Source organism: Carassius gibelio, chromosome B19 (assembly GCF_023724105.1).
Source record: "Carassius gibelio isolate Cgi1373 ecotype wild population from Czech Republic chromosome B19, carGib1.2-hapl.c, whole genome shotgun sequence".
NCBI classification, from domain to species: Eukaryota; Metazoa; Chordata; class Actinopteri; order Cypriniformes; family Cyprinidae; genus Carassius; species Carassius gibelio.
In genome coordinates, this window is record NC_068414.1 from 10,779,012 (window position 1) to 10,806,473 (window position 27,462).

The following is a 27,462-nucleotide window of genomic DNA, read 5'->3' on the forward strand; positions in this document are numbered from 1 at the left end:
TTTGAAATAGAAATATTTGATTTAACTTTCAATAAATTGAATGCATCTTTACTTTATGTTCTAATTCCTTCTTAATTGTTAGTATATATAGTTATATGTCCAGAACATACAATCTTTTTATATTTCTGCTTGTGTACCCGCAGAGCTTTTTTGATGGCTGGGACATAAACGAAAAGAAGGACAAGACCAAGGGCCGACATGACACCCTTCTGGGTCGTAAGTATTATTCAAAAATAATGATTATGCACTAGTTACAGCACATTGCCCAGATAATACTCTAATGTAACACTCTTACTCTAATATGTGCATCTATGTGTACTGTTGTTATACACAATTACTGGGTACAACAGTCAGTTTAATTCAAATGATTTAAAAATAGACCACAGCTATCACAGCCTCTGAAGGATTTGGAATGGAGCTTTATTCAATATTTTGTATTATTTAATTATTTATCCTAATGTTATTATTATCATCATCACTGACTAGCACTGTTCTCCGTTTTTAATCCTAACAGAAGACCGTCATCGAGTGAAAATGCATTCTCTCCTGGCCGATCCTAACTCTGACTATGTCAATGCAAACTACATTGATGTAAGTTTTCCTCTTTAAACTCTGGACATGTTTCCTTCAAGTAAGAGGTGTTTCTCTCTGTCTAGCTTTCAGTGAAGGTGTGCATATTAACACGTTTATATGGCTTATATGGTTATGCCTTTTCTCACTGAGAGAGCTGTCCACTGACAACTTTGCTGTCACTTTTTTGTTTTGACGCTTTTTTATTTTTTTATTTAAGCATTTGGGCTATTCGTTACGCTCCCTTTTGACTGCATTGTCCTGCCGAGCATCCTGTCAAACGTCTGATTTGAGTGCAGACGTGTCTTTTCTTTTCTCAGAAGGATTTGTTAGCACGAATCTTAGACGTGCGACACTTTCCTGTCAGCCAGATTCTGAACACTTTGTTCTTAATCCTAACCATTTGATAGATAACGGCTTTCAAACATACCCTCCCTTTAATCTTTTCGGGGTCTCGCCGGTCATCCGACATGACGTCTCCAGGGTTGCCATACGTAACTCAGACGTCCCTGTCCCACATAAGAAGCACACATTAACTGTCTGTGCTGGAATCTCAGTAAATCCATTTTTGCCGTATTTTGGTGGGAAGGTAATCCAGTGGAATTGAGCAATCAAAACCTGTGAAAGTGTGAAGAGCTACGTTAAATGACAGACAAAATTGAATGTGGAATTGCATTTGACTGCACAGTAGACATCTTTTATGTGGGTCCTTTACACATAATTTGGTGGAAGACTACTTAACTGGTGAAATAATGTCACCCTTATGCTTCTACAAATGTATAAGCGTGGAATAGTTTTCAGATTTGACTGTCGCTCACTGAACTCTATTTAAACACTAAAGAGCTTAACAATAGACTTTTTGAGGATTTTTCTCGGACAATGCATGGCAACCCTAAACTGTAATTTGCAGTCAGTTTGAAGTGATTTCCTCACTGCAGGTGGTCAAGACGGAGAATTTGACTTCGGACGTCTTTATTTCTTTCCACTTTTCTCTAATCATCTTAATTATCCTGTTTCTCTCTGTTTCTCTTTCTCTCTCTTTTCACCCATCCCTCTTTCTCTGTGTCTGGGATCTCTTAGATTCGGATAAACAGGGAAGTAAGTACTTGTCTTTCCCTTCGTCTTCTGTCATCATCTGTCCACCGCTCATTTATCCCTGCTATCATGGCTATGCTTTCAGACATTTCATTTCCCAAAGCCTTTTCTGTTATTTGAGGTTATAGTAGCTTTGTTTTATCTCAGGGCATCACTTCCTGTAACACACATCCTAATAATCTTTTTTTTTTTTTTTTTGATTGAAACAAAAAGGTGCATCGGGACATATCAATAGCCATTACGTTACACATATACTCTAATTATATGATATTACAACTATTAGAAATTAACACTTTTGATTTCATGGGGGTCTTTAAAATCATGGCTCATGGCTTCTGAAATCTAGATTTAAACCTCATCTTGGACAAATAAGTAAAGAGCGCGAAATAAACTTGGTCTTAAAACCTGGCTTAAAGCATAGCATACATATACACATGGTTATTGGATATACTGTATAGGATCTGTAGCAGATACAGCATGTATATATCCACTTCATGTTTTGCATTGTGATTATATACCATAGAGTTCCTCTACATCTTTGGGAACACCTTCACTCTGAGCATGCTCTGAATCACATGTGTAATCAGTCCAATGGATAGGAGAGACCAGGAAGCTTAAAAGCATGTGCGGTGAATCCGGTGTGGATGTTATGGGTGTGTCCTCTGAGGCGGTACAACTCTTAACTTCCAGTCTCTCAACCGAGGCTGTTGAGTCCATCCTCCAATACAGAAATCGCTCTATGAGGAAACTGTACTTCTTGGTGTGGAGACTGCTAACTCCACACTAAAGGTTTACGTGGTGGCCATTGAGGCCAACCATATCCCCCTCGGTGGCCAGTCGGTGGGTAGACATGTTGCGCTGATGCTGGGGCTCCGGTATGATTTCTGGCTGTCGTACCCCGGGCCTTCAGTCCTCCTCCCTTTGGGGAGCATGACCAGTAGAAGCTCAATTGTATGTGTGCAGTTGCGAGCATTCTCGTGATTTCAAGCTTCCTGGTCACTACATCGCCCCGTCCATGACGTCCTGCCCATCCATTGGACTGATTACCCATGTGATTCAGAGCATGGTCACACTGAAGGCGTTCACAAAGCATTTCAACGTTCCCTCGATGAACCACATTTACATGTGTAACCTGGATACGTTTAATACCATTATGCCGCTTTCTAAATGTATGTTCATCATGGAACAGTGTGGTTTAACATCTACGAATAGCATTTTTCATAAAAAAAATAAAGATAAATTAATTTAAAAAAATGTGTCTCAATGATATGAAAAACCTATGAAAATATTTTTTGCTTATCTTCAAAACTGCTTAATCAGATTCACTTCTGAAAGATTCAGTTTCTTTGTGATTTTCTTTGAAAACTAAGGGAAAGGGAAAATCAAGGGAATGAATGTTGAAATATTAAGTTTTATATCCCAAGGCTGTAGACAGAAAAGAGATAGGATGTCTTGACATTTCTCTACTACATCTTTTCTTTACATTTTCTTTCTCCTGAAAGAATTTTGTGTTCTCTCCTGTGTTCTTCTGTCCTTTTCTTTTTGCTGCCTTTTATTTTGCGGGTTTTCTCTTTGTTAAATTGTCTGCTTTGCTCCATATTATTGTTCCAGTCTGACTGTGTCTCTAGTTCAGTACGCTGTCGCATCAGTGTATTTTGAGTGTGCAGGTAAAATGCTAACTAGTGTGTGCAGGCTTCATTGTGTTTTTTAAAGCACAATATCATAACAGAGGGTATTTGACACTATCATCATGTTCTATGTCAATGTAAGAAATCCAGGTGTACAGTACTACATATAGTATATTGCATACATGCCAGTTTGCACAATGCCAGTTTGGGACTATATATAGTGCACCACTTACTAACAACAAATTAGTCCTTGTCTTGAGATGTGACACATTTTCATATTCCTCTGGTTTCCTTGTCAATATCACGTATCAGATGTAAATAACCTGAAGCAGTGCCCATCAAAGTACAATAAGTAATCCAACATTTCTACCGATTTCTACCCTTACATGCCATCCAGGCACGCACAAATATTTCATTTATAGGCACTTTATAAAAGAACATTGACTACTGTACAATCAACTGCATAACCTTTGAGACTAAAAGCAAAGCTTTCTATCCAAACCCCACATGCAGGGACTGAGGTGTAGCGTGGGTGAATGAACAGATACATTTTTCACAAGCAGATAGAGGTTCATTATGGTTACTGTATAAAGCCACCCTGCTCTTCACACAAAAGTAATTTATTGATTTCTGACTACAACAAGACACTGCAAGCACTTGTCAAGGATTAGCATGTCATGAATTCTACCACAAACCTCACTGAACACTGGTTTTGGGAACAGTAGGTGAATATATTAAGATCTTCTGAGATCAGGCTTCTGATGCAGAGCCCAAACTGTCATGGCTGAAGTGCCCTTGAGCAAGGCACTGAAACCCCCAGTTTCCAGTTTCAGGGCGCTGGATCTATAGCTCACTGCTCTGGGTGTGTGTTCACGGTGTGTTCACTTCTCACTTCTGTGTGTGTGCACTAGGATGGGTTTAATTGCAGAGCACCAATTCAGAGTATGGGCTACCATACTTAGCAAATTTCATGACTATTTTTAGTTTTTTGAACAAATTGTCTATACTGTAATAAATGATATGCCAGTAAGCTATGATTTATCCCCATGTTTATTTGTAACATGAGATGATTTGAGAAACACAATCTATACATAAACTATACACAATCTAACACATATTTACATTGCCACAATAGTGTATTTATGGTCTTCATGTTTCATCAGTCAAAACGTTTCAGCCACAGCGATAGCTGAAGGCCTTTGTCCATTGGAATTCATACATTGTTATTTCTTCTATGAGTCTGTTTTGGAGTTTCTGCACGAGAGCACCTTCCAGTAGATTGCTTTAAAGCAAGAAGCTTTACAGTATTAAACACACACACAAAAAAAAGTGTAATTTCAGTCATAATTCAATACTATATAGAACTCAGTGTTCATAGTTTTACTCGCGTATGACCTCAGGGGACTGAACAGAATAAATTATCCAGAGATTTCCATTCACATAACAGCTACAAACAGACCAAACTCCCAAAGCAAATGCAAAGCTAATTAACTTAGCTTTAGCTTGATTCTGTTCAGAGTCATGTCACACCAGTTCATTCTTCAGTTTAGCTTGAAGAGTATTATTTTTTCGTTAGTCACCATAGAGCACTATTATTTTGGTTTCTCTGATAATTGTGGAATCTAATCAGTCAGGACTGATGTTACTATAATTTTACACTGGTGTCCCAAGAGCTGCCTGTCTGATATCTCATGCTTTGTTTGGCATTTAGAGAGCAGCATTCAGATATTGCATGCTTGAACAGAGATAACAACATCTAGGATTAAGTCAGTTTTCATGAGTAAATTTAATTCTTAAAGCTTAAAAATCTAAATCAGATGTTGCACAAATACTACAGATATGGATAATTGCTTGTTTTATCAAATGTCAAGAAACACTTTCATTTTTGAGATACAGATATGCATGTTATGCTTTCACATTCTCAGCCTCACTCATGCATCACACATTTCATTTAAGCTTCCCTCTATATTATTTTGTGCTTTCTTCAGAGGCAATACATTAGGGCTTTGAGGTTGTAACATGTTGTCATCCATCTCTACGCTGTACTTTTTATTTTTCATTTTATTGCAGACACACATAACATATTCAGTAACTGTAGAGTAGCTTGCTGGCACTGCTAAAGAGAGTGTTTAGCCAGACAGCTTAATGATTTCTCTCTCCTATCTTAGCTTAATATGCAGAGTCAACTGCAACAGTGGCGTGAGTTTGGAGACAACAATGGCGTGAGTTTGGGACGGCTTTATCTGTTTGGCTAAGCAGTGGAGGAGAAAGAGAGTGTTTTTTTGAAGTTTGATTTGGTGATGCAAGTGACACCAAAAATGACTCATTTTAAATGGAATAAGTCAGAATATAGACTGTTGTCAGAATGTTGTTGAAATGTAATTGAGATATCATGAATTGCTAATAATGCATGCATTCTCTGTCTCTCTGTCTCAGGGGTATCAGCGCTCCAACCATTTCATCGCCACACAAGGTGAGCCTTTATAATTCTGTTGTGGATTTGGATTGTGTGGCATATCATAGTTGTTGATAAAAATGTACCTCTAAGTATGTGTGTGTGTGTGTGTGTGTGTGTGTGTGTGCCCCAATTCTAGTACAAAGGTCTGAATGATTCATATGCAGATATTGTTTTTGCTGTTTGATCTTCTTCTTCTCTCTGGCATCCAAACACAGCAGCACTTGCTTCTGATGAACTGTGCTTTATGTCACTCTCTTCCTTTGTGAAGGTGACTGATTCTGATATTTCTTTATATGCATTCAAATACAAATGAGCAGAGTCTAGAATTTGATCTGGTTTCACTTTATTTTGATAATCCACTTTAGACATAATATTAAAAATCACGAATATAGATTTATTCATTAACGTGTAACATATATTTGTTAATAAATTATAAAAATGAATGTGTGTGTGTGTGTGTGTGTGTGTTGACTATCGACCAAAATTAGTTGAAATTTGTCTGCATATAATATATCTTAAATGTATATTTTTTTTATGAATTTATCAGGGACACTGCATGTACAGTATGTACTTAGCCAGGTGATCACAGGCAGTAAAGACATTTATTTGAGCAGAAATCTGCATATTAGAATGATTTCTGAAGATCATGTGACACTGAAGACTGGAGTAATGATGCTGAAAATTCAGCTTTGATTACAGAAATAAATTAAAATTTAAAATATATTACAATAGAAAACAGTCAACTGAAATTGTAATCATATTTCACAATATTGTTGTTTTACTGTATTTGTCAAATAAACATAAGATACTTAAAATCGGACTGACCCCAAACATTTGAGAACATTAAGTAGTGTACAGCTGATTAGTATCACACCGGTGTGAAGTTAAGTCTCTCTCTCTCTCTCCCTCTCTCTCTCTCTCTCTCTCTCTCTCTCTCTCTCTCTCTCTCTCCCTCTCTCTCTCTCTCTCTCTCTCTCTCTCTCTCTCTCTCTCTCTCTCTCTCTCTCTCTCTCTCTCACTCTCTCTCTCTCTCTCTCGTTCTGTGAATGTGTTCTGTAGTTCTGTCTCTGTGGCTCTCCTGCAGCAGTAAACAGCGCACATCTCATTTCATCTGCTCTCTCTCACTCATGTTGGTCGTCAACACACCAGGGCCACTGATCAACACAGACTCCCACCAAACACAAACACACACGCACTGCTGCGCTCTGTTTGAGCAGGTGTACACACACTCATGTGTGGGCTTTGCTAGGCTTGTACTCTGTCTGAAGGTTTACACTGGCTTTAGGCCCTGTGGAGGCCACCTGTGTGTTCACATCCAAACAGGGCCGCATACAGATGTGAGCTTTAATACAAATCTCTGTATCAGCCCTGCAGCTGTAGCTCAAACCCACATAATGACAACTAGATTATTACAGAGTTTTAGCATCATTTCATGGTGCATGAGAAACTATAGTGTCAGGGTGCTTTGTTTTTTTGTTTTTTTGTATGCTCGTTCTCCATATTTGATTTTTTATTTTGCCTGATCTCAGTCCATTTGCCGCTGGGTTTGGTGTGCACATTACTGTGTAGTTGCTATTTTGTAGCATATTGCTGTAATATTGATAGATAGCATACCGCTAGCTGTTTGCTACTATGGTAAGGTGCTTTCAACTTTTTAACATGAGTTTGCTAAGTGTTTTTAGTGCATTGCTTTTTGGTTGCTTATGGCAAACTGCTACAGCCGTTAAATATAAGTGTGTGAGTGTGTTTTAGCATGTCGCTGTAAAGTTGTTACTAGTTAACATACCGTGAGCATGTTGCTGCTATACAGTTTAATGATGGCTATAATGATATCCATAATGATAGAGATATAGATTGTATATAAAGTTATGAAATCATTCTGTTTTAAAAGAATAGCAGAGGCCACACCACAACTATAATTTGAACAGCACAGAGGAATGATATCTTGGGAAGCACTTTGCGAATGATTTTGATGTGCTTCAGAGGTGCTTTAATGAACCTAGGCTGGAAGTGTTTCTGATGCTGTCAGCTGGGAAATGCCATTTCAATATGGCCCCAAAAACAATGTTGAACAAATACACTCACCCCCACCCCCCCTCTGACCGCAGAGAAAACTTTTCAGTTTTAACGTTATTATTCATTATGAATAACCTCGGCTTCATCCCAGCTGTAAAACAGAGTGTTGCGATGGGATTTTTCGTGGCTGTGGCTGCGGGCGATAGCAGGAGAGCTGCGCAGGAACTCAGGAAGCGCAGCACCTGTTGTTGGCTGTAATTGTTTTAACAGGTAGAGAAGATAACAGACTCTTTGCCCGAGGGCAGAGCGTTCACAGCGCTGCACTTACAAACCTTCAGCAGCTTTCCTTTAATGTTTCCAATATTTCTGTGCATACGCATTTCTGCATGCTATTAGTGAGTGATGTGTGTACAGAAAAAAAATACACGAAGAAGAAAAGAAAGAGACGAAAGTGAGAATGAAAGAAGATCAGCTCATGTCATTCATAGCACTGGTAAATGCTTTATTAGAGGTGTTTGCTGTTAAAGTTACACATATTTGGGGTTAGTGATTTAATCATTTGTCTAGCCTGCCATAATAAACTATAATTTCTAAACCAGACATCACACAGATAATGTTAAAGGTATGTTTCTCCCCCCAAAAAATAAAATTAATCAGTTAATCAGCTAATTACTCGTTCTAAGCCCTTCGGGCTTCTGTTCATCTGTGAAACACAAATTAAGATATGTTTAATTAAACTTAACAGATTTGTATTCCTCTATTTAATGTCCACACAACCAAGATGTTGACGCTTTAAAAAGTTGCAGTGCAGACAAGACCAAACCAATATCAGTGGCTCTTGCCGATATATTGAGTTCTTATGAAGAGAAACGATCAGTCTGTGCAAGAAGCTGTACATTTTAATTTTTTTTTTTTTTGTTTTTAACTTGTAAGTTTTGGTTGGCAAGAAATTAGTGTTTATAAGATGCATGGAAGTTTGTTGGAATAACATGAGGGTGAGTAAATGAAAGAAAGAATTGTTGACGAGAGGTGTGCTATTGATTTTCTAAGTGGTCAGATTTTTACAGACCTATTTTTTCAGGCCTAGATAAGACACTTTATATAAAAAATAAATAAATAAATAAATAAATAAAAAAGAAGTGACACAAGACTCAAGAATATACACTTTTCTACCCATCTTATTTTGCACAGTGGAAGGGAGCTATTTTCCCGGAAAGTGTGAGATTTCTGATTCGTTAGCTGCTAAAGGTAAATAACCAGAATAGCAAAGTGCAGTAAGTGATAACAGTAACAACAATAATAATAATAATAATAATAAGTTTGTTCATGATTACCATAATACATTTAAATATTGTGATAATAAAACTAGTTTACAATATTAAACAGCATAAAGGCTTGTTTTGACCAGCTGAAATAACTGGAAGTGAATGACACCAAAGCATTGCACATTCAAGTTACAAATGCTGCACCTGCTTTCATGAAAAAAAAAACAAAACAAGTTGTATAGAGTGTCACAGTAATATTGAGATAATTTTGACTTGGTCACGAAAAATCCCATTTGGGCCCATTACAACATTCTCTTGATAACGATATTGCACTATAACATACACTCATTTTAGCAACCACTTAGCAGCGCACTGAAAACACCAGCTTTATTAACCGCCCAGCATCCTGCAATTTTTAACTCTTAATTTCTTAATTTCTTGCTGCTATCATTTACTTGAAACAGTGGTTTCTCCATTTGTTGTCTTCTATACCGATAGCTCTCTCAACTCAGCATCTCACCGTCCACGTTTTGGCTTTTCTTATATAATCCTCATTGATGTTGTGACCTGCTATTTCACAAAACCTCCTCTATCCTCTCTTCATCCTGCGTTCAAATCATTCACCTCCCACAATTCTCCATGAAAGCTCATTGCTCCGTCTCTCACTCCGCAGGGCCCAAGCAGGACATGATCTATGACTTCTGGCGCATGGTTTGGCAGGAGAACTGCTACAGCATCGTGATGATCACCAAACTGGTGGAGGTGGGGAGAGTGAGTAGAATAAGTCTACCTCTGCCGCCGGCTGCCCGTCCGCCCCCTCCGCCCACTAATGGACACCATCCATTACTGAACACTGACCCACTGCTGACCATTACTGAAGATAAACTTTACCAAGAAACCCCATTAGCCAGAGACACTCCGTCTGATGAATGTTTTTTTATTGGCCAGGCATCTTTAGCATTAAACTGAGCTTTTCTTTGTCCCCTTTCCTCCAAAATACCAGGGTTACTACAGTTGTTGATAGTGGAACACCATAGCTATTATAGGATCTCTTAGAGAGGGGCTTTCACAATATTTCTGTCATTTGGCATATATTAATTGGCTTTTACAGAGTTACCACAGTATTATTGTAGTTTAACAGTTCTATGTAGTAACTTTGGCAACTTTGATATTTTGGTGGGATATCCAGTTGTAGCTGTATTCATTTATTCATTATTACATTTTTTAATGTAGTATTTGTAACAGATTGTAAAACTCTTAAAGCTGTTGATTGCAGTTGCAGCTGCCGTGGTGTGTTAATTGTATATGTGTGTGTGTGTGTGTGTGTGTGTGTGGTTCAGATGAAGTGCTGTAAATACTGGCCTGATGACAGTGAGCTCTATGGAGACATCAAAATCACTCTGCTGAAAACAGAAACGCTGGCAGAATACACCGTACGAACCTTTGCCATGGAGCGGGTGAGACTGCCGAGATTTTTGTCAATATTCTCCAAACATTTGTGCTTTTAAATGAAAATTAGTTAATGGAGCTATTATCCATGTGCTACTTTGATAAAATTATGAAATCATGGAAAATGTTCGAGATCATTTTTAGTGCGAACATTCTAATTAATAAATGTTGTTTCTAATGTTTTCCTAATGGGTAACTTTGTCCTCTATCAGCGGGGTTACCCAGCTAAACATGAAGTCTGCCAGTTCCACTTCACAAACTGGCCAGAGCATGGTGTCCCGTATCATGCCACAGGCCTGCTGGCCTTCCTCCGGCGGGTCAAGGCCTCCACACCTCCCGACGCTGGCCCAGTGGTGGTCCACTGCAGGTAATCAAGCACTGCTTCCTCTTTGTGCACCATTGGTCAGTGAATATCAGTATCCCACTAGTGATAACCCTATAACTAACAGTTAAAGATCTGCATCACCAAAAATTACATTTTAGAAGCTTTCTCACATGTATTTTTTCCCCTAACATTTACAACTAAGATTACAGCTGGATACAAGTTGTTACTCCAATTGTTAGTTAAAGAAATGTGTCTTAAGTAACTCCATTTGTGCCTCCGCTTCACCTTTAAAAAATCTCAGAGGGCAGAATCAGTGCTTTCAGATCTCACACATAAAACATGTTTTTGCTTTTGATGAACTGCAGATATTTGATATTTTCCATTCATCTGCTGCCTATTATAAACAGGAACAAATGCTCAGACCTGCAGTTCATCAGTCCAAGGATGTGTTTCTGCCCCCAAACCTCACTTATTCATGCGGAAGACATCCATGTATCAGATAAAACTAAATTGGACAGAAAACCAATTCAATGAATCATCCCTGAACACTGATGAAATGTTCATCAGTCCCTAAAGACTCATTGGCCCACATTTATCCTGAGAATGTAAAAGAAAATTGCGCGGATCACATGATGTAATGTATTCCTCAGTTTATCTCTCTGTTTTACGTGCTTTAACATTATCACTTTATCTTTTAATTAAACTGCAGCAGTGCTTCATTCAGGATTGCCTGGGATATTTCTCTCTTTTTTTTTTAAAGCATACTTCATTAGTATGCTTCACTGTTACGATGGCCAGTCCAACCCACATGACGCTTTCACTTTGTGAAGTACTTCTACTTAAACCAGCCCATTTACTATCGTGTACCCAGAGCTGCATTAGAATGGTGCCAGCTCCACATAAAAAATCTCTTTGTTTACTCACTCTCATTTCATTCCAGGCCCATTTGTTGTTATTTATTTTAAACAGCTCAGCAGTGCACTGAGATATGTTCTCATTATTTGTCTGTCTGCAGTATGGGTGCTGGCCGCACCGGCTGTTACATCGTATTGGACGTGATGCTGGATATGGCCGAGTGTGAGGGTGTAGTGGACATTTATAACTGTGTGAAGACGCTCTGCTCACGACGTATCAACATGATCCAGACTGAGGTAAGAAACTTACTGATCAGAAACAAAGGTTGGGTCACCAGGATCCATTAATCAGCTAATCATCCAACGAAACTAGGCTGGCTGTTTTATCTAGGTTTTTATTTTTATTTTCTGTTCACAAAAGCACTTTTGATGCATAACCCAGTTCATTTAACATCAGAGTTTGGTTCATTTGGATGAATTGAACACTGTTTCCCGAATTCTAAAATATCTATCAATCCTGAAGGATGAAATCAAGTCCCACATTTTTTTCTGTTGTAAATACCAAAATAAAATGGTTTTAAAATGGTAATTCATGTTGCTTTGTAATGTTAACATCTCAAATACAAGTGCAGTAGGAGAATGAATGCTGCATTTTATCACACATTTCAGGCCAACTTCCAGTTTCCTATTTTGCCTTTCTTTCAACTTCTGAATTTTTTTTATAGAAACTAGTATTTAGAAACAATGGACTACAACTCAAAGTTTGGTAAATGAGATTAAAGAACTATTAAAAGTGTGTTTTGTACAAAAATGTGTTAATTTTGAATAATTTATATTCTTGTTTTATTCTTTTCCCTAAAATTAATTCAGTTATGTAACTCTTGCCATTAGTCTGCAGAGAATGAGTTGGTGAACTGCATGTTAATAAACTGATGGACTAAAGTAGCTGTGAATATTTTCCCATTCAAGTCCCTCAAGGGGCTGCACAACAAAGAAAAAAAAAAAAAACATAATTCAATGTATAATCACTGTAAGCTTAATATCACAAGAATGCTTTCAAGACAAAAGCAAGGCCATGAAACACATCTCACCATGCTGTCTAGACTGCTTTATAATGCATAAGAAATCTCTGTCCTCATTGTTGCTGATAATATATATGAATTGAAGATGGCAAGCTGAAGGTCGGTCTAGTATACTCCCTCGACAGAGATAAAACAGAAAACTCGTGCCTGACCATTAACCTTCAGATATACTAGTAGAGTGAAAGAGTAAGCTAGAATCCATAGAAAACACTTTAAAGATTTTTAGCAATATTCATGTCTCTATGATGCTTGTTTGATATGGCAATCAATGCAGAGTTCTGGCATGGAACTCTAGATGGTGCAGTCCAATAGGTCTAACTGACATCATCACATGGCACAGCTGATTGGTTCTCTCCTGTGTCTGTATCCAATGAGCTTGCTGCTCAACATTCTTAAATATGATTAGTGCTTGCCATAACAGTTGCAGCTTGCTTCAAAATCCCCCCATATTAAAGGTTACAGATTTAACTTTATTAACTTAATTACACTTAATTATGCCATCCATTCTGAACAACACCTCAAATCAAATGACTAGTTGAGGAGATATATATATAAAAAAAAAAGTTAAATAGATAAAAATAATTTTTTTTAAAAGTGGCAAAAATAAACAAAAATAATATTATTAAAATATGCCTCTACCTACATTTATAAAACTCTGTATCTGTACATACAGTTCACTGCTGTTTCTAGTTTCAGTGAACACTATTGGGCTATAAAACATGTTAAAAGAATTACACTGCAGTGTATTATTTGCAAACCAATACATTTTGGTATTTGCATCACAAAATCAACTCCATATGTATGACATTTCTGATAAAGTTAACTTGCTCGGTAGCACACCTGCTACAATTCTAAGTTATTTTATTGCGAGTGAAAAAACTTGTTGAAGGAAGTAAAAAATTCATGGCTATATAATTTATAATTATAATTATATATATAATTATTTGTTAATGATGTCATGTAGGTTTAGGGTAGGTTTTAGTGTACCGTATTTTCCGGACTATAAGTCACACTTTTTTTCATAGTTTGGCTGGTCCTGCGACTTATAGTCAGATGCGACTTATTTATCAAAATTAATTTGACATGAACCGAGAGAAATGAACCAAGAGAAATAAACCAATAGAAAACATTACCGTCTACAGCCACTCAGGTGCGACTTATAGTCCGAAAAATACGGTAAGTGGTTTGTTAATTTCAAATGCAATACAGCATTAACCATGTAGCACCACTTGCCGAACATTTAATTTCTGAACTGCTGCGATGCATACAACAACCAACATATTGAAATGTTGGCCGATTTAACTCTGAAAGTGTCGCAAAATGTTCAAGAAGCAATATACTGTAATTTTTTAGAAATGTTGCCACAAGCACTTTTTTCCGATGAGCCTGCATTACTTGGGTCTATAAGCAACTACCCAAACACCCAAAAAACCACATACAAGTGTTGGTCATATTATTAGAATATCATCAAAAAGTTTATTTATTTCACTAATTCCCTTCAGAAAGTGAAACTTGTATATTATATTCATTCATTACACACAAACTGATATATTTCAAATGTTTCTTTATTTTAATTTTGATGACTAAACTGACAACTAAGGAAAATCCCAAATTCAGTATCTCAGAAAATTAGAAAATAACTTAAGACCAATACAAAGAAAGGATTTTTAGAAATCTTGGTATGAAACTGAAAAGTATGAGCATGTACAGCACTCAATACTTAGTTGGGGCTCCTTTTGCCTGAATTACTGCAGCAATGCGGCGTGGCATGGAGTCGATCAGTCTGTGGCACTGCTCAGGTGTTATGAGAGCCCAGGATTTTCTATGGTCAGGCGAGTTTGCTTGCCAATTAAGAACAGGGAAAATGAAATCTGCATCTCCATAAAGTTGGTTAGCAGCAGGAAGCATGAAGTGCTCTAATACTTCCTGGTATACGGCTGTGTTGACCTTTGACCTCAGAAAACACAGTGGACCAACACCAGCAGATGACATGGCACCCCAAACCATCACTGACTGTGGAAACTTTACACTGGACCTCAAGCAACGTGGATTGTGTGCTTCTCCTCTCTTCCTCCAGACTCTGGGCCCTGATTTCCAAAGGAAATGCTTAATTTCATCAGAGAACATTACTTTGGGCCACTCAGCAGCAGTCCAGTCCTTTTTGTCTTTAGCCCAGGCAAGACACTTCTGATGCTGTCTTTAATTCAACAGCTGAAACCCATGTCTTGCATACATCTGTGTGTAGTGGTTCTTGAAGCACTGACTCCAGCTGCAGTCCACTCTTTGTGAATCTCCCCCACATTTTTGAATAGTTATTGTTTCACAGTCCTCTCCAGGGTGCGGTTATCTCTATTGCTTGTACACTTTTTTTCTACCTTTCTACCTTTATCTTTTTCCTTCCCTTCACCTCTCTATTTATGAGAGACCATTTAAAGGCCTTTGCAGGTGTTTTGAGTTAATTAGCTGATTAGACTGTGGCATCATGTGTCTTCAATATTGAATATTATTTTCACAATATTCTAATTTTCTGAGATACTGAATTTGGGATTTTCCTTAGTTGTTAGTTCAATCATCAAAATGAAAAGAAATAAACATTTGAAATATATCAGTCTGTGTGTAATGAATGAATATAATATACAAGTTTCACTTTTTGAATGGAATTAGTGAAATAAATCAACTTTTTGATGATATTCTAATTATATAACCAGCACCTGTACACTCTAAACACTTAAACTACCCCGGAGCAAACCTCTGGCAACCGCCCAGAAAAGCTTAGCACCATGGCAGCTTGTTTGCATGGACTCACATCTTCAGAAAATGTATGTAATTATTTCTAGTGATAACTATTGTCATATTCTTAGTAAAATAATCATGTGTATGCACACCATCCGAGGTGCCAGTCAGAAGACATCAAAGTAGCATAAAGAGGCATAAGACCGCACACTCACTTGCAGGTGATTCTTTATTACCAGCGTTTTGACACAACACCTTTGTCAGTGTGATTTTATTGTCTATTGTCATATACCACAGTTTCTTAAATCTGTAGTCATTCTGCTGATGGCCCTGTTTTAATCTTTACGTGGGAATATAGATTTGATTGACTTTGACATTTCCCTCCTACACTGCTAAATTAAGCTAATATTTGCCCCCTCGATTAATCTCTCTGACATTTTGACACATCATTTGTAATTTAAAGAAAATAATTGGACACTGCTTTGTGCATGTTGTGACATGACCTCATTTCTTCAAAGCAGTTTTCCGTCCTGAGCTGACTCTTTCTATGTCAATCTCTCTTTCAGGAGCAGTATATATTCATCCATGATGCCATACTAGAGGCCTGTCTGTGCGGAGAGACCGCCATCCCCATCAGCGAGTTTGAGCTCACCTATAAGGACATGCTGAGTGTGGATTCTCAGACCAACACCTCTCAACTGCGAGAGGAATTTCAGGTGAGTGAATGAGCTGAAGACAAATGACTCATAAATGACTTTCCTCACTTTCTCTGTTGGCCATAGAGTCTGAAGTGGTTAGCAGAATTCCAGGATGTCACTAACCAGATTGGTGTCTTGGTTTTAGTCTTTTAGGCTTAGTTGCATTTAAGTTAAAGTGCCCTTATTATGGGTTATGGAAGGTTAATTTTTGGGTTTTGGGAATCCCCAACAACAGGATGACATGCATCGAAGGCCAAAAAACACTTACATTTTCTTATAATATGCATTTCTTTTTATGTTACCTTCTCAACGACATCCAAATGATTCACTCACCAATTCATTTTTTCGAAACCCTCATTTGTGTGACGGCAATTTCCGATGATTAGTCCAATTGGTCAGTTTTATTTCCATATCATAAAGCAGCATTTTTGAGCAAGGTGCTGCTTTGTGTACAGCGTTACCCGGGAAACAGCTATTTTTTTCCACTTCAAAAGCGGCACCTAGTGGCAAAGAATACATTTGCATTTTCATTCAGAACTACGTGAAAATGGACTGATGGTTTTACGCAGCAAACACGCAGAGCAGTATATATGAACCATATATATATATATATATATATATATATACTGCTGTTCAAAAGTTTGGGATCAGTAAGACTTGATTTGTGTAAAAAAAAAAGTGTGTGTGTGTGTATATATATATATATATATATATATATATATATATATATATATATATATATAGCAGCAAATCAGTATATTAGAATGGTTTCTGAAGGATCCTGTGACACTGAAGACTGGAGTAATGATGCAGGAATAAAATGAATTTTAAAGTATATTTAAAATAAATCGGTTCTTACAAATTGTATTATTATTTCACATTTTAACTAGATGATTTTATTCATAAGATTATCACAAAACTGACCCCAGCACTCTCAAACTGTGAATAGAGTTACAAATCTCACTTTAAAAAATCCACTCTTATTTATTTATTTGGCCCCAGTAAATATAAGGAAGTATCCTCTTTGTGACCCATGAGCTGAGACCATTATCATGCCTATTGCGTATTACTTTCTCAGCAAGTTAATATCCAGTAATATTTCTGCTGATTGCAGTCTAATTACAGCTCAATTTAATGTTGTGGACTCTGCTAATGCACTGCGGATGTCACATGTGCAAGTTTACTGACTGCATCTCATTGCTTAGACCCAGGAAGAGACTGTGTGCTGAGATTGGTCCAAGTGGGAAATACTGCTGAGATACTCGGACAAATTGAGTGACCCCAGCAAGCAAAACGCCCAAGAAATAGTGCCAGAAAACTTCGGAACATATTAGGAGACCAAACATAATATATGCATAATCGTTTAGGTGAAAAATGAGCTGAGATTGTGTGATCTATGGTGTGTAATTGGAGTTCAAGAAAATTAGAAGCACTGATTGAAGCCAGAGATTAAATCCTCATGCATTTCATTTAATTATTCATTTTTAGTGCTTTCTTTCTACTATAAGCTGAGAGATAAAAAGTGATAAAAAGTGGTCATCTGCAGTTACTAACCCATTTAAATTAGCTTTATTGGTAAAAAAAAAAAAAAAAAAAAAACATAAACATGTAAATGTTAAATGATATTTTGACTTAAAACAAGTTAACTTTAGAAGCCAACCAAAACAATGGCACAGATTTACACTGAAGAAGGGGTTTGAGTCGTGTAGAGTACTTTATTTAAACTAAAACTACTAAAAAAGCATAAGTGCAAAAATTGTAATAAAGATTACATTTCAGATAAAGGAAACTAATGCAAAAATCACAAATGCTTCATTGGCGACTAAATGTAATAACATTTAATAAAAATAATAATAATAATAATAAAAACATAATAATAATATAGAGACCAGACTATCATAGAGGCTTGGGTTTGTATAAACTGTATTCATTTTATGATATTTCCATTGGGGCTTTATGCAAATCCTGTTATTGTGTTTTATGCAGGTTAAGTGTTGCATGCTAACTCACAGCTCAAACTGTGCTGAAGTCAATCAGCTGTAGAGACTATTTTCATTCCTTAAGAGAGGGTGTAATGAAGTGTTCCCACACCTTACAGTTCCACTCGCATGTGTTTTTAGCGTCAAGCTATTAATGGCTCCATGCCTGTCGCTCGAGACTGTGTACCTGTCCCTGTCCTCCTCATAGCCAGTGTAATCTTCATAATCATAATTGTAATGTCCCATTTGTGCTGTCAGAACCAATCGGGATTGAAGCACTTCAGTGCAATAATCTGCATAATTCTCAGTCTGATTCATTCACCTCAAGGCTCATAGCAGAAGTGTTCATATGTGACCAGTGTGCATTATCCTCAGCCATTAAGCTTTGGAGACATTATTTGCCTGAGACAAAATCATTTCAGCTTCCAAAGCTTTTCTCTGCATCTGTCTGAACTTGAGGTTGTTAGTTCACACACATCTTACAGAATCTGAAAAATGTTCATAGTTAAAAATGAAATAGATTTATTGTATTTTTACAGTATGTAGTACTGCCTTAAATAAGCTATTTCACTCAACAGATGTTTACATACAGTGCACATGTCTCACTATTAACTATAGTTCTTTATAAGCATGCTTATTACTTGCATATTGGCTGATTATTAGTACTTATAAAGCACATATTAATACCTTATTTTGCATGACCATATTTTAGGTCCCTTAATCAAACCTATACCAACTTTTATTTCTTAAATAGCAATTTATACAACACTGACTGTGTCAAAGCAGCTTCATAGTGTTTACAACTTTATAAGCGTTATAACTACCTGAATAACTATTAATAAGCAGCTAGTTAGGAGTTAACTGTGCCAACAGTAGCAGTAGATCAAATTTACCCAAATGAAGAATTGAAAAGGTTACAGGCTGATTCTCATAATATATGTTTTAACTGAATGATCAGTGCAGTGTTGTTCTTGTTAAACAAAAGTATAATAATAATATTATTAGTAATAATAATTCACTAAATATACTTTTTAAAATGAAAATGTGAAAAAAAATAATAACTAGATACTAGTAAATGTAAAAAAACTAAAATAATAATAATAATGCAATATATATATATATATATACTAAAGTTAATAAAACCTATTATTATTTTATTTGTGAGTTGAATCTGTCTTCTGGGTTCTCCAATGAGGGTCTTGAGCAGTCACAATGCCAATTGCTATGTGAAAAACTCTTTCAAGACAGTAATCTGTCATCTTTTGCTCTGTGTTTTACTGGTTGAAGGAGAATTTCATTATCTTTCAAACTTATTTCATTTTTGTTCTGTTGATCATTTTTGCCTCTAGCAATTGCCTGCATAGTTTTACTTCATTATCCTCTCATTGTCTCACTCAGTTATATCACTTCACAATCATTGAGTGCATTCAGCCCCACTCTGATCCCGTATCTTTCCTCTGTGCTGACCCCTGTCTCTTCAGACTCTGAACTCTGTGACTCCTCACCTGGACGTGGAGGAGTGCAGCGTGTCTCTGCTGCCCCGTAACCGTGAGAAGAACCGGAGCATGGACGTGCTGCCGCCTGACCGTGCGCTGGCGTTCCTGGTCTCTACCGAGGGCGACGGAAACAACTACATAAACGCCGCACTGATGGACAGCTTCCTGCAGCCGGCTGCGTTTGTGGTGACCCCTCACCCCCTGCCCACCACCACCGCCGACTTCTGGAGACTGGTGTTTGACTACGGCTGTACCTCCATCGTCATGCTCAACCAACTCAACCAGTCCAACTCAGCCTGGGTAAGAGAGAACGATTAACAACTCACAATGCTTACACTACTAACTATGAGATTCACACAATGGCACTCATTCAGAAAATTGTTCAGGTCTAGATTGTACCCTTTACTGACGTTTGATTTCCATGAATACCTGCATTTTAGTTCAAACTAAAATGGGGAGCAAACTGTGGAGGTTTGTCTCATAAGTATACTGCTTTTTTAGACTGTGTCTCATTTACATGAAATCTGCAGTCAAATGAGCAGAACAAACATATAATCATTCAACATGATCCAGAACACCATTCAAATAAACTATCCACTTAATAATGAAATCTGTACAGTAAACTGAACCATATTTAATTGCATTTTTCACCATTGCATCATATTGCATTGATTCCTATTGTGTTGAATCGGATCAAAATTGGATTGCATTATAATAGGGGTGAATTTTACCGCATCACGTTGGTAGTTGCTTCATATGTATCTTTACTGTATTATATCGATCAACATGTATATTGCATTTTATAATTGGCAATGCACATCGCTAATATATATATATATGTGTGTGTGTGTGTGTGTGTGTGTGTGTAATATACATGTTTTTGCAGCCAGCGTAATAGAGTAAATAACACATGCAGTTATAACAATGTCAAATAAAAAATGGCATGAGGTAGGTTAAATTGCAAAATTTGTTTCCACATATGAAATTTGCCCTGATGACAGTAAAAAAAAAAAAAATTGCTTCAGTGTGATTTGTAATGTTTTTAGTTTTTGTTCCACATGCGACAAAACAAAAGTCAGTATGGCCAGAGACGAAAATTACCTTGCATATTTGAAGACCCCCTACACCCTTTGTTTTGAAGTCTTTAAGGGTTTTCAAGCTATTTTCGGTAGGTCAGACAACACCCTCACCCCCTCTGAGCACATAATTCTCACACTGGGTGAACGGCAAACACACAACGTGCCTTTCATTTGAGACTCCCCACACTGATAATGTGTTTGTCTTGTCTAAATTGGCAGTGGAAAGGACAAACTCACCGAGATACCAACGTACCCGTGATTCTCGCTCCTCTCCCCCCTGCAGACATCACTGTGACCCGTCCTCCATGATAAAGCATCTCTGGTGCACATCATTCCACTGAATGCAAAATTAGAGTCTATAATCTTTAAGACTCACCTGATAATATATGTGTGTGGATTTTTGTATAGTTATTTCAGTTTCCTTTTTTCCATCTGACGTGTGCGAATGTTTTTCCAGACATTATCACACTCTGCTAGTCATCTATCAAACTTTCTAGAAATCTCTCTCTGTTGTCCTTCTGCTAGTCACCCTTTTCTGATCTGTCTGAGTGTGTCTGGATGAATATTTATCTTCGGCACAGTGTCACTCTGTTAATTCGCATCACTGTGACAAGGATTTATCAATTTCTATCTCATCTCTATCAACATCTCTCATTGGAAATACATGGCTGAAGCTGTTTCACGCCTGCTCGTTTCAAATAACACTGCGCTGGATTAGATCTGTCTGCTACTGGCGTGAGCCAAAATTAATTGACACATTGAGCAAATGGTAATCTGGTGGAAGATTGGACTAGAAAATGCAGGCGATATGGAGGAATGAGCAAGGATTATTTATCTTGGTGGGCCGCAATTGGATTTTCAGTGCTGATTAGCCTATCTCTGGCATTTCTTTAACTCCATTATCCTTTCACTCTCTATCTTCACCCCTCGCCTAATCACAAGATGCCCATTTTCTCAGTCTGCTATCTATTAATTAATGTATTTCTTTATTTTTCCCCCCCAGACATTGATTTTAATATGTATGTTCTATGATTATGTGGGTAATAATGTAAGGAGAGAAAATAAATGATGTAAGGGTGGTATTTCCAAGTTCACAATAAGGGAAAATGAATGACACATGGATGAAAATAAAAGCTGTTTTGTATTATGTTTTGTATTAAAAATGTTATTAAGCTAAAAGGTACACATTTATATTTTACAGTAGCGTTCCATAAGTTAACAGTAACTTCAGTAGATGACATAAGCAATGAAATATACCATCTTTGTTCTAAATGCTATAAAAATGCACTGTTGATTGCAAATTATTGTTATTTAATGCATTAACCATATAAGATTAATGTAGGTTAAATGCATTAAACGGGGACCTCGTTGTAAAGGGTTACAGGCATGCAGGGTGCATTATGCCTGTCATTTGACCCAGATGGAAAAATACATACATACATATACATATAAATACATAAATGAAAAAAACGCTATACAATAAGTTATATCATATAGAGTATAATATGGGAAATTTGATCTATACGATCACTATATCATTATAAGATTAAAGCTGCAGTCCATAACTTTTTTGGGTTAAATATTATCCAAAATTAATATCTGAGCAAGTACTGATTCACAACAGTTCATTTATAATCAAGATTTCTAATTTGAGTGGTTCGGCTAGGTTTTTGCAGAAAATTCGAGCATGGCACTGTGTCATTTTGCCACATATGTAAACATAAAGAAGCTGTCTCGGCTATAGTGGATTATAATCAAGAAAGATTATATGAAACACATGTGAATTAAATTATTCCAGTTTAAATGTGCTTCTGATTACAGATACATAAGATGTGTATTTTAAAGACAACCAGTTCGATGGGAACAAAGTTAGCTTTTTGGATTAAAATAATTTCTTAATATGAAATTCGAATGATGTGACAATTAGAGATGAGACTGTACAGAAACTGAAATCTAAACTCTAATTGACACACTATGCAGTGCTGATGTTGTTAACATGAATTATTTTAGAATAAAGTATAACAATGATAATCATTTGTAGAGTTTGATGTGATGTGAGCTAATTGATCGTTAGATTAAATCACCATTAGTAGTGTGATTTATTGCAATGTTTTGTTCCTCAGTTGGTCAGAACAAACGTGACAGACTTGTTACTTGTTCAGATGAGAATATATGGTGAAAATTATTATTTGGGTCATATATTCCAAGACGTAGGCTAGAATCAGTGATAACTAAATACAGGAAATATCCACATGACCGACAGCTACACATTCACCTCAAAACAGATTCATCTGCGCATGGAATATAATTCCACAGGGAACTGTAATTCCAGGTTTTCAAACATAGATGGCTAAAAACAGGCAAAACTTACGGACTGCAGCTCTAAATCACGTTGTCAACTATGATATATTTCAAATAAAAATGTAATACTAAAAAATGTATATTAATATAAAAAAACAAATAGGTATGTTTTAAATGTTATTATATTATTAACCAGTAATAATAATAATAATAAAGTTGGTTGGCTGGTTTTTATTTTTTTGTATGTTTGTAAACCAAATGAAAACTAACATAAATTAAATAATACAATTAAATTGGCACTACAAACTAGATTTTTGAAAAATTATTGGGGACATAATTGCTGGTCAGAGTTATTTCAATAGTTTGTCACTGTCCTGTTGTTAAACAACACATTTGCTCTATCATGTGTACAGGAGTGAATTAAAATAGCAATTTACATGTGTATTTTTTCTTCTCTCTCTCTCTCAGCCCTGTCTGCAGTACTGGCCTGAAACGGGCATGCAGCAGTTTGGACCCATGACAGTGGAGCTGCTCTCCAGATCCACCGATGACAACGTCGTCACTCGCCTGTTCAGGGTGACCAACATCACACGGGTGAGTCTGCAGGGCCAAAAAAGTCCTCTTCAGATATATGTTATCCCCTGTATGTGCCTTCTAATCACGAGCCGTTCTCTCCCAGTGTTAGCACTGACATTTATTACAGTATCTCATTAAAATCAGACCTCATTAGACAAATGACCCGTCTTGTAACGTCCATCTTTTTTTTTTTTAAAGATTGGAGATTGTCTGAGTTCAGGTCCACTACGGAAAGGTTAATTAACTGAAGCTAATGGCTAAATGATCTTTTCAGAGACTTTTAGGAAATGAATTCAATACCGATTAAATTAAAGCAAAGGTATAAAAGTGTGGTTAGTCATTAAAAGTCTCCATTTCACAAACCGCCGTTGGCATTGCGCTGCTGGAGTCGGAGCGGTTTATTTCTCACTCGATGTGCGTGAGTGAGAGATAAAGTTGTTCGTATTGTGTCAGTCTCTCTCAGTGTGGTCTGTGCTTCTGATATTGACTTGTCTGAATAAAAAAGCCACTTTCTCACACCTCTAGCTGACCTTAGTCCTCCCTGATGGCTTCATTGTCAACATCCTGTCTCTTTGAAATCTTGTCCCAAGTGTTGCACCTCTCATTGCTAGCTCCCTTTAGCACTTCTGTCAGGCAGGCTGTCAACCTTTAGCCGCGTTCCCATCCGTGCCTGTGTCAGTTTGGCTAGCCCCTGTCAGTCCCCACGTCCGCTCTGTCTCTTTGAGACTCTGCAAGCCAGACATACAGTCCATGTCATTGTCAGAAAATGTCCCATACTGCTTCTTCACAGGACCCCAGAGAGAACCACCCATGTCGGAACGACGGGTCTCGCTTCCCTAAAAAGGTACAAGGCGTAGAGTATTATTGATAGATCATATTGCTAAATGGCGCCATCCCTAGATAAAGAAAAATAGACAGCCCCAAGGTAGAGCAATGCTTTTGTGAATTTAGATGCTAATTAATGCTCAGAGGTTCCAGCTAATTACTGTTTGCTGTTTTGTTTTGAAGTTAGTGTTTGACGTACAGTAGATATTCCATGAATAGGATGCAAAACAGCTCCTGAAAGAAGACACATTTTTTTCCTTTTTTAATGGGTCCATGGTGACATTTCTGTGAAATTATATCAAAATGTTTCTTGCACACTATGTGATGCTGTCAAAGTAAAATGGGGCTAAAAGTGTGTTCTATTTTATGTCCAACTAATGAAAGTAAATTTGAAAATGAAGTGTGCATTGAGTAGCACTAAAAGCACCACATACTACCCGCTGTACACTAAACCTAACCTAAGTACTCGGGCTCTTTTATCATGACCGGGTGGGCTACCAACCACGTTTACTGTTAGTGAAGCCATACATATAGCTTTTGTGCAAACATCAAAACACAGGGACCCACTTTATATTACGTGTCTTTAACTGCTATGTACTTACATTTAAATTAATCATTCAATACAATGTACTTAATTTGTACATGTTTTTGCATTACGTGTTTTTACATTGTACTTAAGTTTAAAATCACCTTCCTGTAATTACATATGTTATTCATTTTTGTATTTACATCTAGAATTACACTTGAACCCACCATTAAACCTACCAAAATCTGTCCATAACCTTACCCATATTCCACCTCTGAGGCAGCAAATGTATTTTGTAGTTCAATATAAACACTATAATAACATTGCACAAAACAACATTTTTAAACAAGTGCATAGTAAACTTAACCCATGTATTTACCTTGTAATAACCCAGGTTCTTTCTTAGGTAAGTTCACATAAGTGCACAAACTGTAAAATAAATGGCAAACCATGGCATGTGGTAAAGAGTTTTGATGTCATATTGTGCAAGGAACTGTGCAAAAAAGTTACAGGGTTACATATTGTGTCTTGAAGTTATGTGCAGAATGTGTACATTTCTAGCGATCATGATTAACAATTATCAATAATCAAAGAAGAAAAAATCACTTAACAAGTTGAAATGGTTGAGTTTAACAAATGTATTCAACGTTTCAAAAATTATTTAAACAAACTTTGTTTATTATGAGTATTTCCTATCATGCTGTAAAATGGGTAAAAAAAAATATTTGTTTATGTAATAACATATTTGTGTAATTTAAAATAGTTAATAGTTCTAACAACTTTTATGTGCAATAATTTATTAAATTTAAAACCAAAGCGCCCCATATCTGTCAAAAACATCAGCAAAATTCTTTGACCCACTGTTGTCTTTGACCCTCCTCTTTTATTCTTATTAAAGTGTTCTCTTTCCTCTGCTCTTGCTCTCTCTGTCTTTATTGTTCAGCTGCAGGAAGGTCATCTGGTAGTGCGACATTTCCAGTTCCTGCGCTGGTCGGCTTATCGTGAGATCCCAGACTCTAAGAAGGCCTTTCTCAACCTGCTGGCACAAGTGCAGAAGTGGCAGAGGGAGTGCGGTGACGGTCGCACTGTAGTGCACTGCCTGTAAGTTTCACACCGCTCCGCTCCCAAATGCTAATCGGAAAGCAATTACACTTCATTGTGTTGATTATACAACCCAGGTCTCTTTTGCTCCTGGCCACCCAACAGTGAAAATCTGCTTAAAGCGCTTAATCTCTGGCTGCTTTTTCATGTCTTCATTTTCCTCAGTATTAGACTCTGGCCTCAGGATTCGTCCCTGCCACCTGCACTTGCCTGTAGTTAAATACATCTATCCACTATTAATGAGAGCGCAGCACAGATGCGGTGTATTGCGCATCTGCGCTGGGGTGCCCTTTCTCTATCAGTAGCCCAAGGGAAATGATCTTAGCTCAGAAGGATGTGACATTTTTATTGCATGACTTTTCCCCAGAGCACACTGGTACTTTCCATTCCTTCATGCTCAGAAGTATTGCCGATTTCTGTGGTGGCACAAATATGCCTCTTTCACAGCTATCCCCTCCAGACATCTATAATAGCATAATCCACGCAAGCTCTAAGAAGTGTGCTGCTCAGATCCCGCTCCTTCATGTGTTACAAGCCGCTGCTTTTCTTGAAGATGCTAATGAAACAACATATTGATTTCTTAAAGGAATGGCGGCGGACGCAGTGGCACTTTCTGCGCTTGCACCATGATAATTGAGATGGTGCACCATCACAACATGGTGGACGTGTTCTACGCAGTCAAGACTCTCCGCAACTCCAAGCCCAACATGGTGGAGTCTATGGTTAGTGTGCTTGCTTTTGTTAATTAGTAATTAGTTGTGTTAGGTTAGGCACTATTGCTAACCTTAAGGCACTAGTCTTAGGGCCCTATCATACACCCGGTGAAATAAAGGGCGCAAAGTATTTTTACTAGTTTCAGCCTGATGCAAATTAAATTTTCCAGTCCTGTGCCGCATTGTTTAAATGGCAAATGTATTTGCACCCATTTGTGGGTGAGAGTTTTTAAAAAGATGTGTTCTGGCGCATCTAAAACATCTAAAAATGATGTGTTTTGGTGCATTGTTGGTGCATTGCTATTTTGAGGAACTGATAATAGACCACACCATAGACCAACTTAAACCTGGTCTAAAGTCTGGTGCAATACTTTTTTCTTTGTTATTTGGAGAAAAGCACGTTAGTAATATGCGCCTATAGGCACACACTTTGCTTATTACACACACAGTGATGCACAGCAGCACACAAACATTTTTAACACAACAACAGTAGTTTTTCATAATAGATGTGCACAATTTTGCATAATGATGCAGAACCTGGACTCGTTCCTCAGTCTCTCTTGTTCTGTATCTGTTGTGAGAACCTTAGACCGCCTCTGTAACGCATCTTTATAGTCATTATAATCATTAAATATAATATAGCATAATCAGATTTTATTATTGGATTAATGATACACACACCAGTGTTTTCTT

The 27,462-nt window shown here is 37.2% G+C and overlaps 1 protein-coding gene across 8 annotated transcripts in view; it reads left to right on the top strand.

Annotated features, from left to right (window-relative positions):
• Positions 1 to 27,462, top strand: part of LOC127979265 (receptor-type tyrosine-protein phosphatase U) — a 208,393-nt gene that overhangs the window by 179,550 nt on the left and 1,381 nt on the right. For 2 of the 8 annotated variants that reach the window (XM_052584594.1, XM_052584595.1), the window contains 15 exons: positions 144 to 216; positions 515 to 591; positions 1,651 to 1,668; positions 5,462 to 5,515; positions 5,730 to 5,766; positions 9,706 to 9,803; positions 10,373 to 10,489; positions 10,694 to 10,848; positions 11,822 to 11,957; positions 16,042 to 16,191; positions 19,634 to 19,948; positions 23,497 to 23,622; positions 24,395 to 24,448; positions 25,899 to 26,056; positions 26,643 to 26,778. In XM_052584594.1, the coding sequence (XP_052440554.1) occupies positions 144 to 216; positions 515 to 591; positions 1,651 to 1,668; positions 5,462 to 5,515; positions 5,730 to 5,766; positions 9,706 to 9,803; positions 10,373 to 10,489; positions 10,694 to 10,848; positions 11,822 to 11,957; positions 16,042 to 16,191; positions 19,634 to 19,948; positions 23,497 to 23,622; positions 24,395 to 24,448; positions 25,899 to 26,056; positions 26,643 to 26,778 (1,704 nt within the window). The remainder of the gene's footprint in view (positions 1 to 143; positions 217 to 514; positions 592 to 1,650; positions 1,669 to 5,461; positions 5,516 to 5,729; positions 5,767 to 9,705; positions 9,804 to 10,372; positions 10,490 to 10,693; positions 10,849 to 11,821; positions 11,958 to 16,041; positions 16,192 to 19,633; positions 19,949 to 23,496; positions 23,623 to 24,394; positions 24,449 to 25,898; positions 26,057 to 26,642; positions 26,779 to 27,462) is intronic. The other 6 variants (XM_052584600.1, XM_052584601.1, XM_052584596.1 and 3 more) reach the window with 5 other exon arrangements.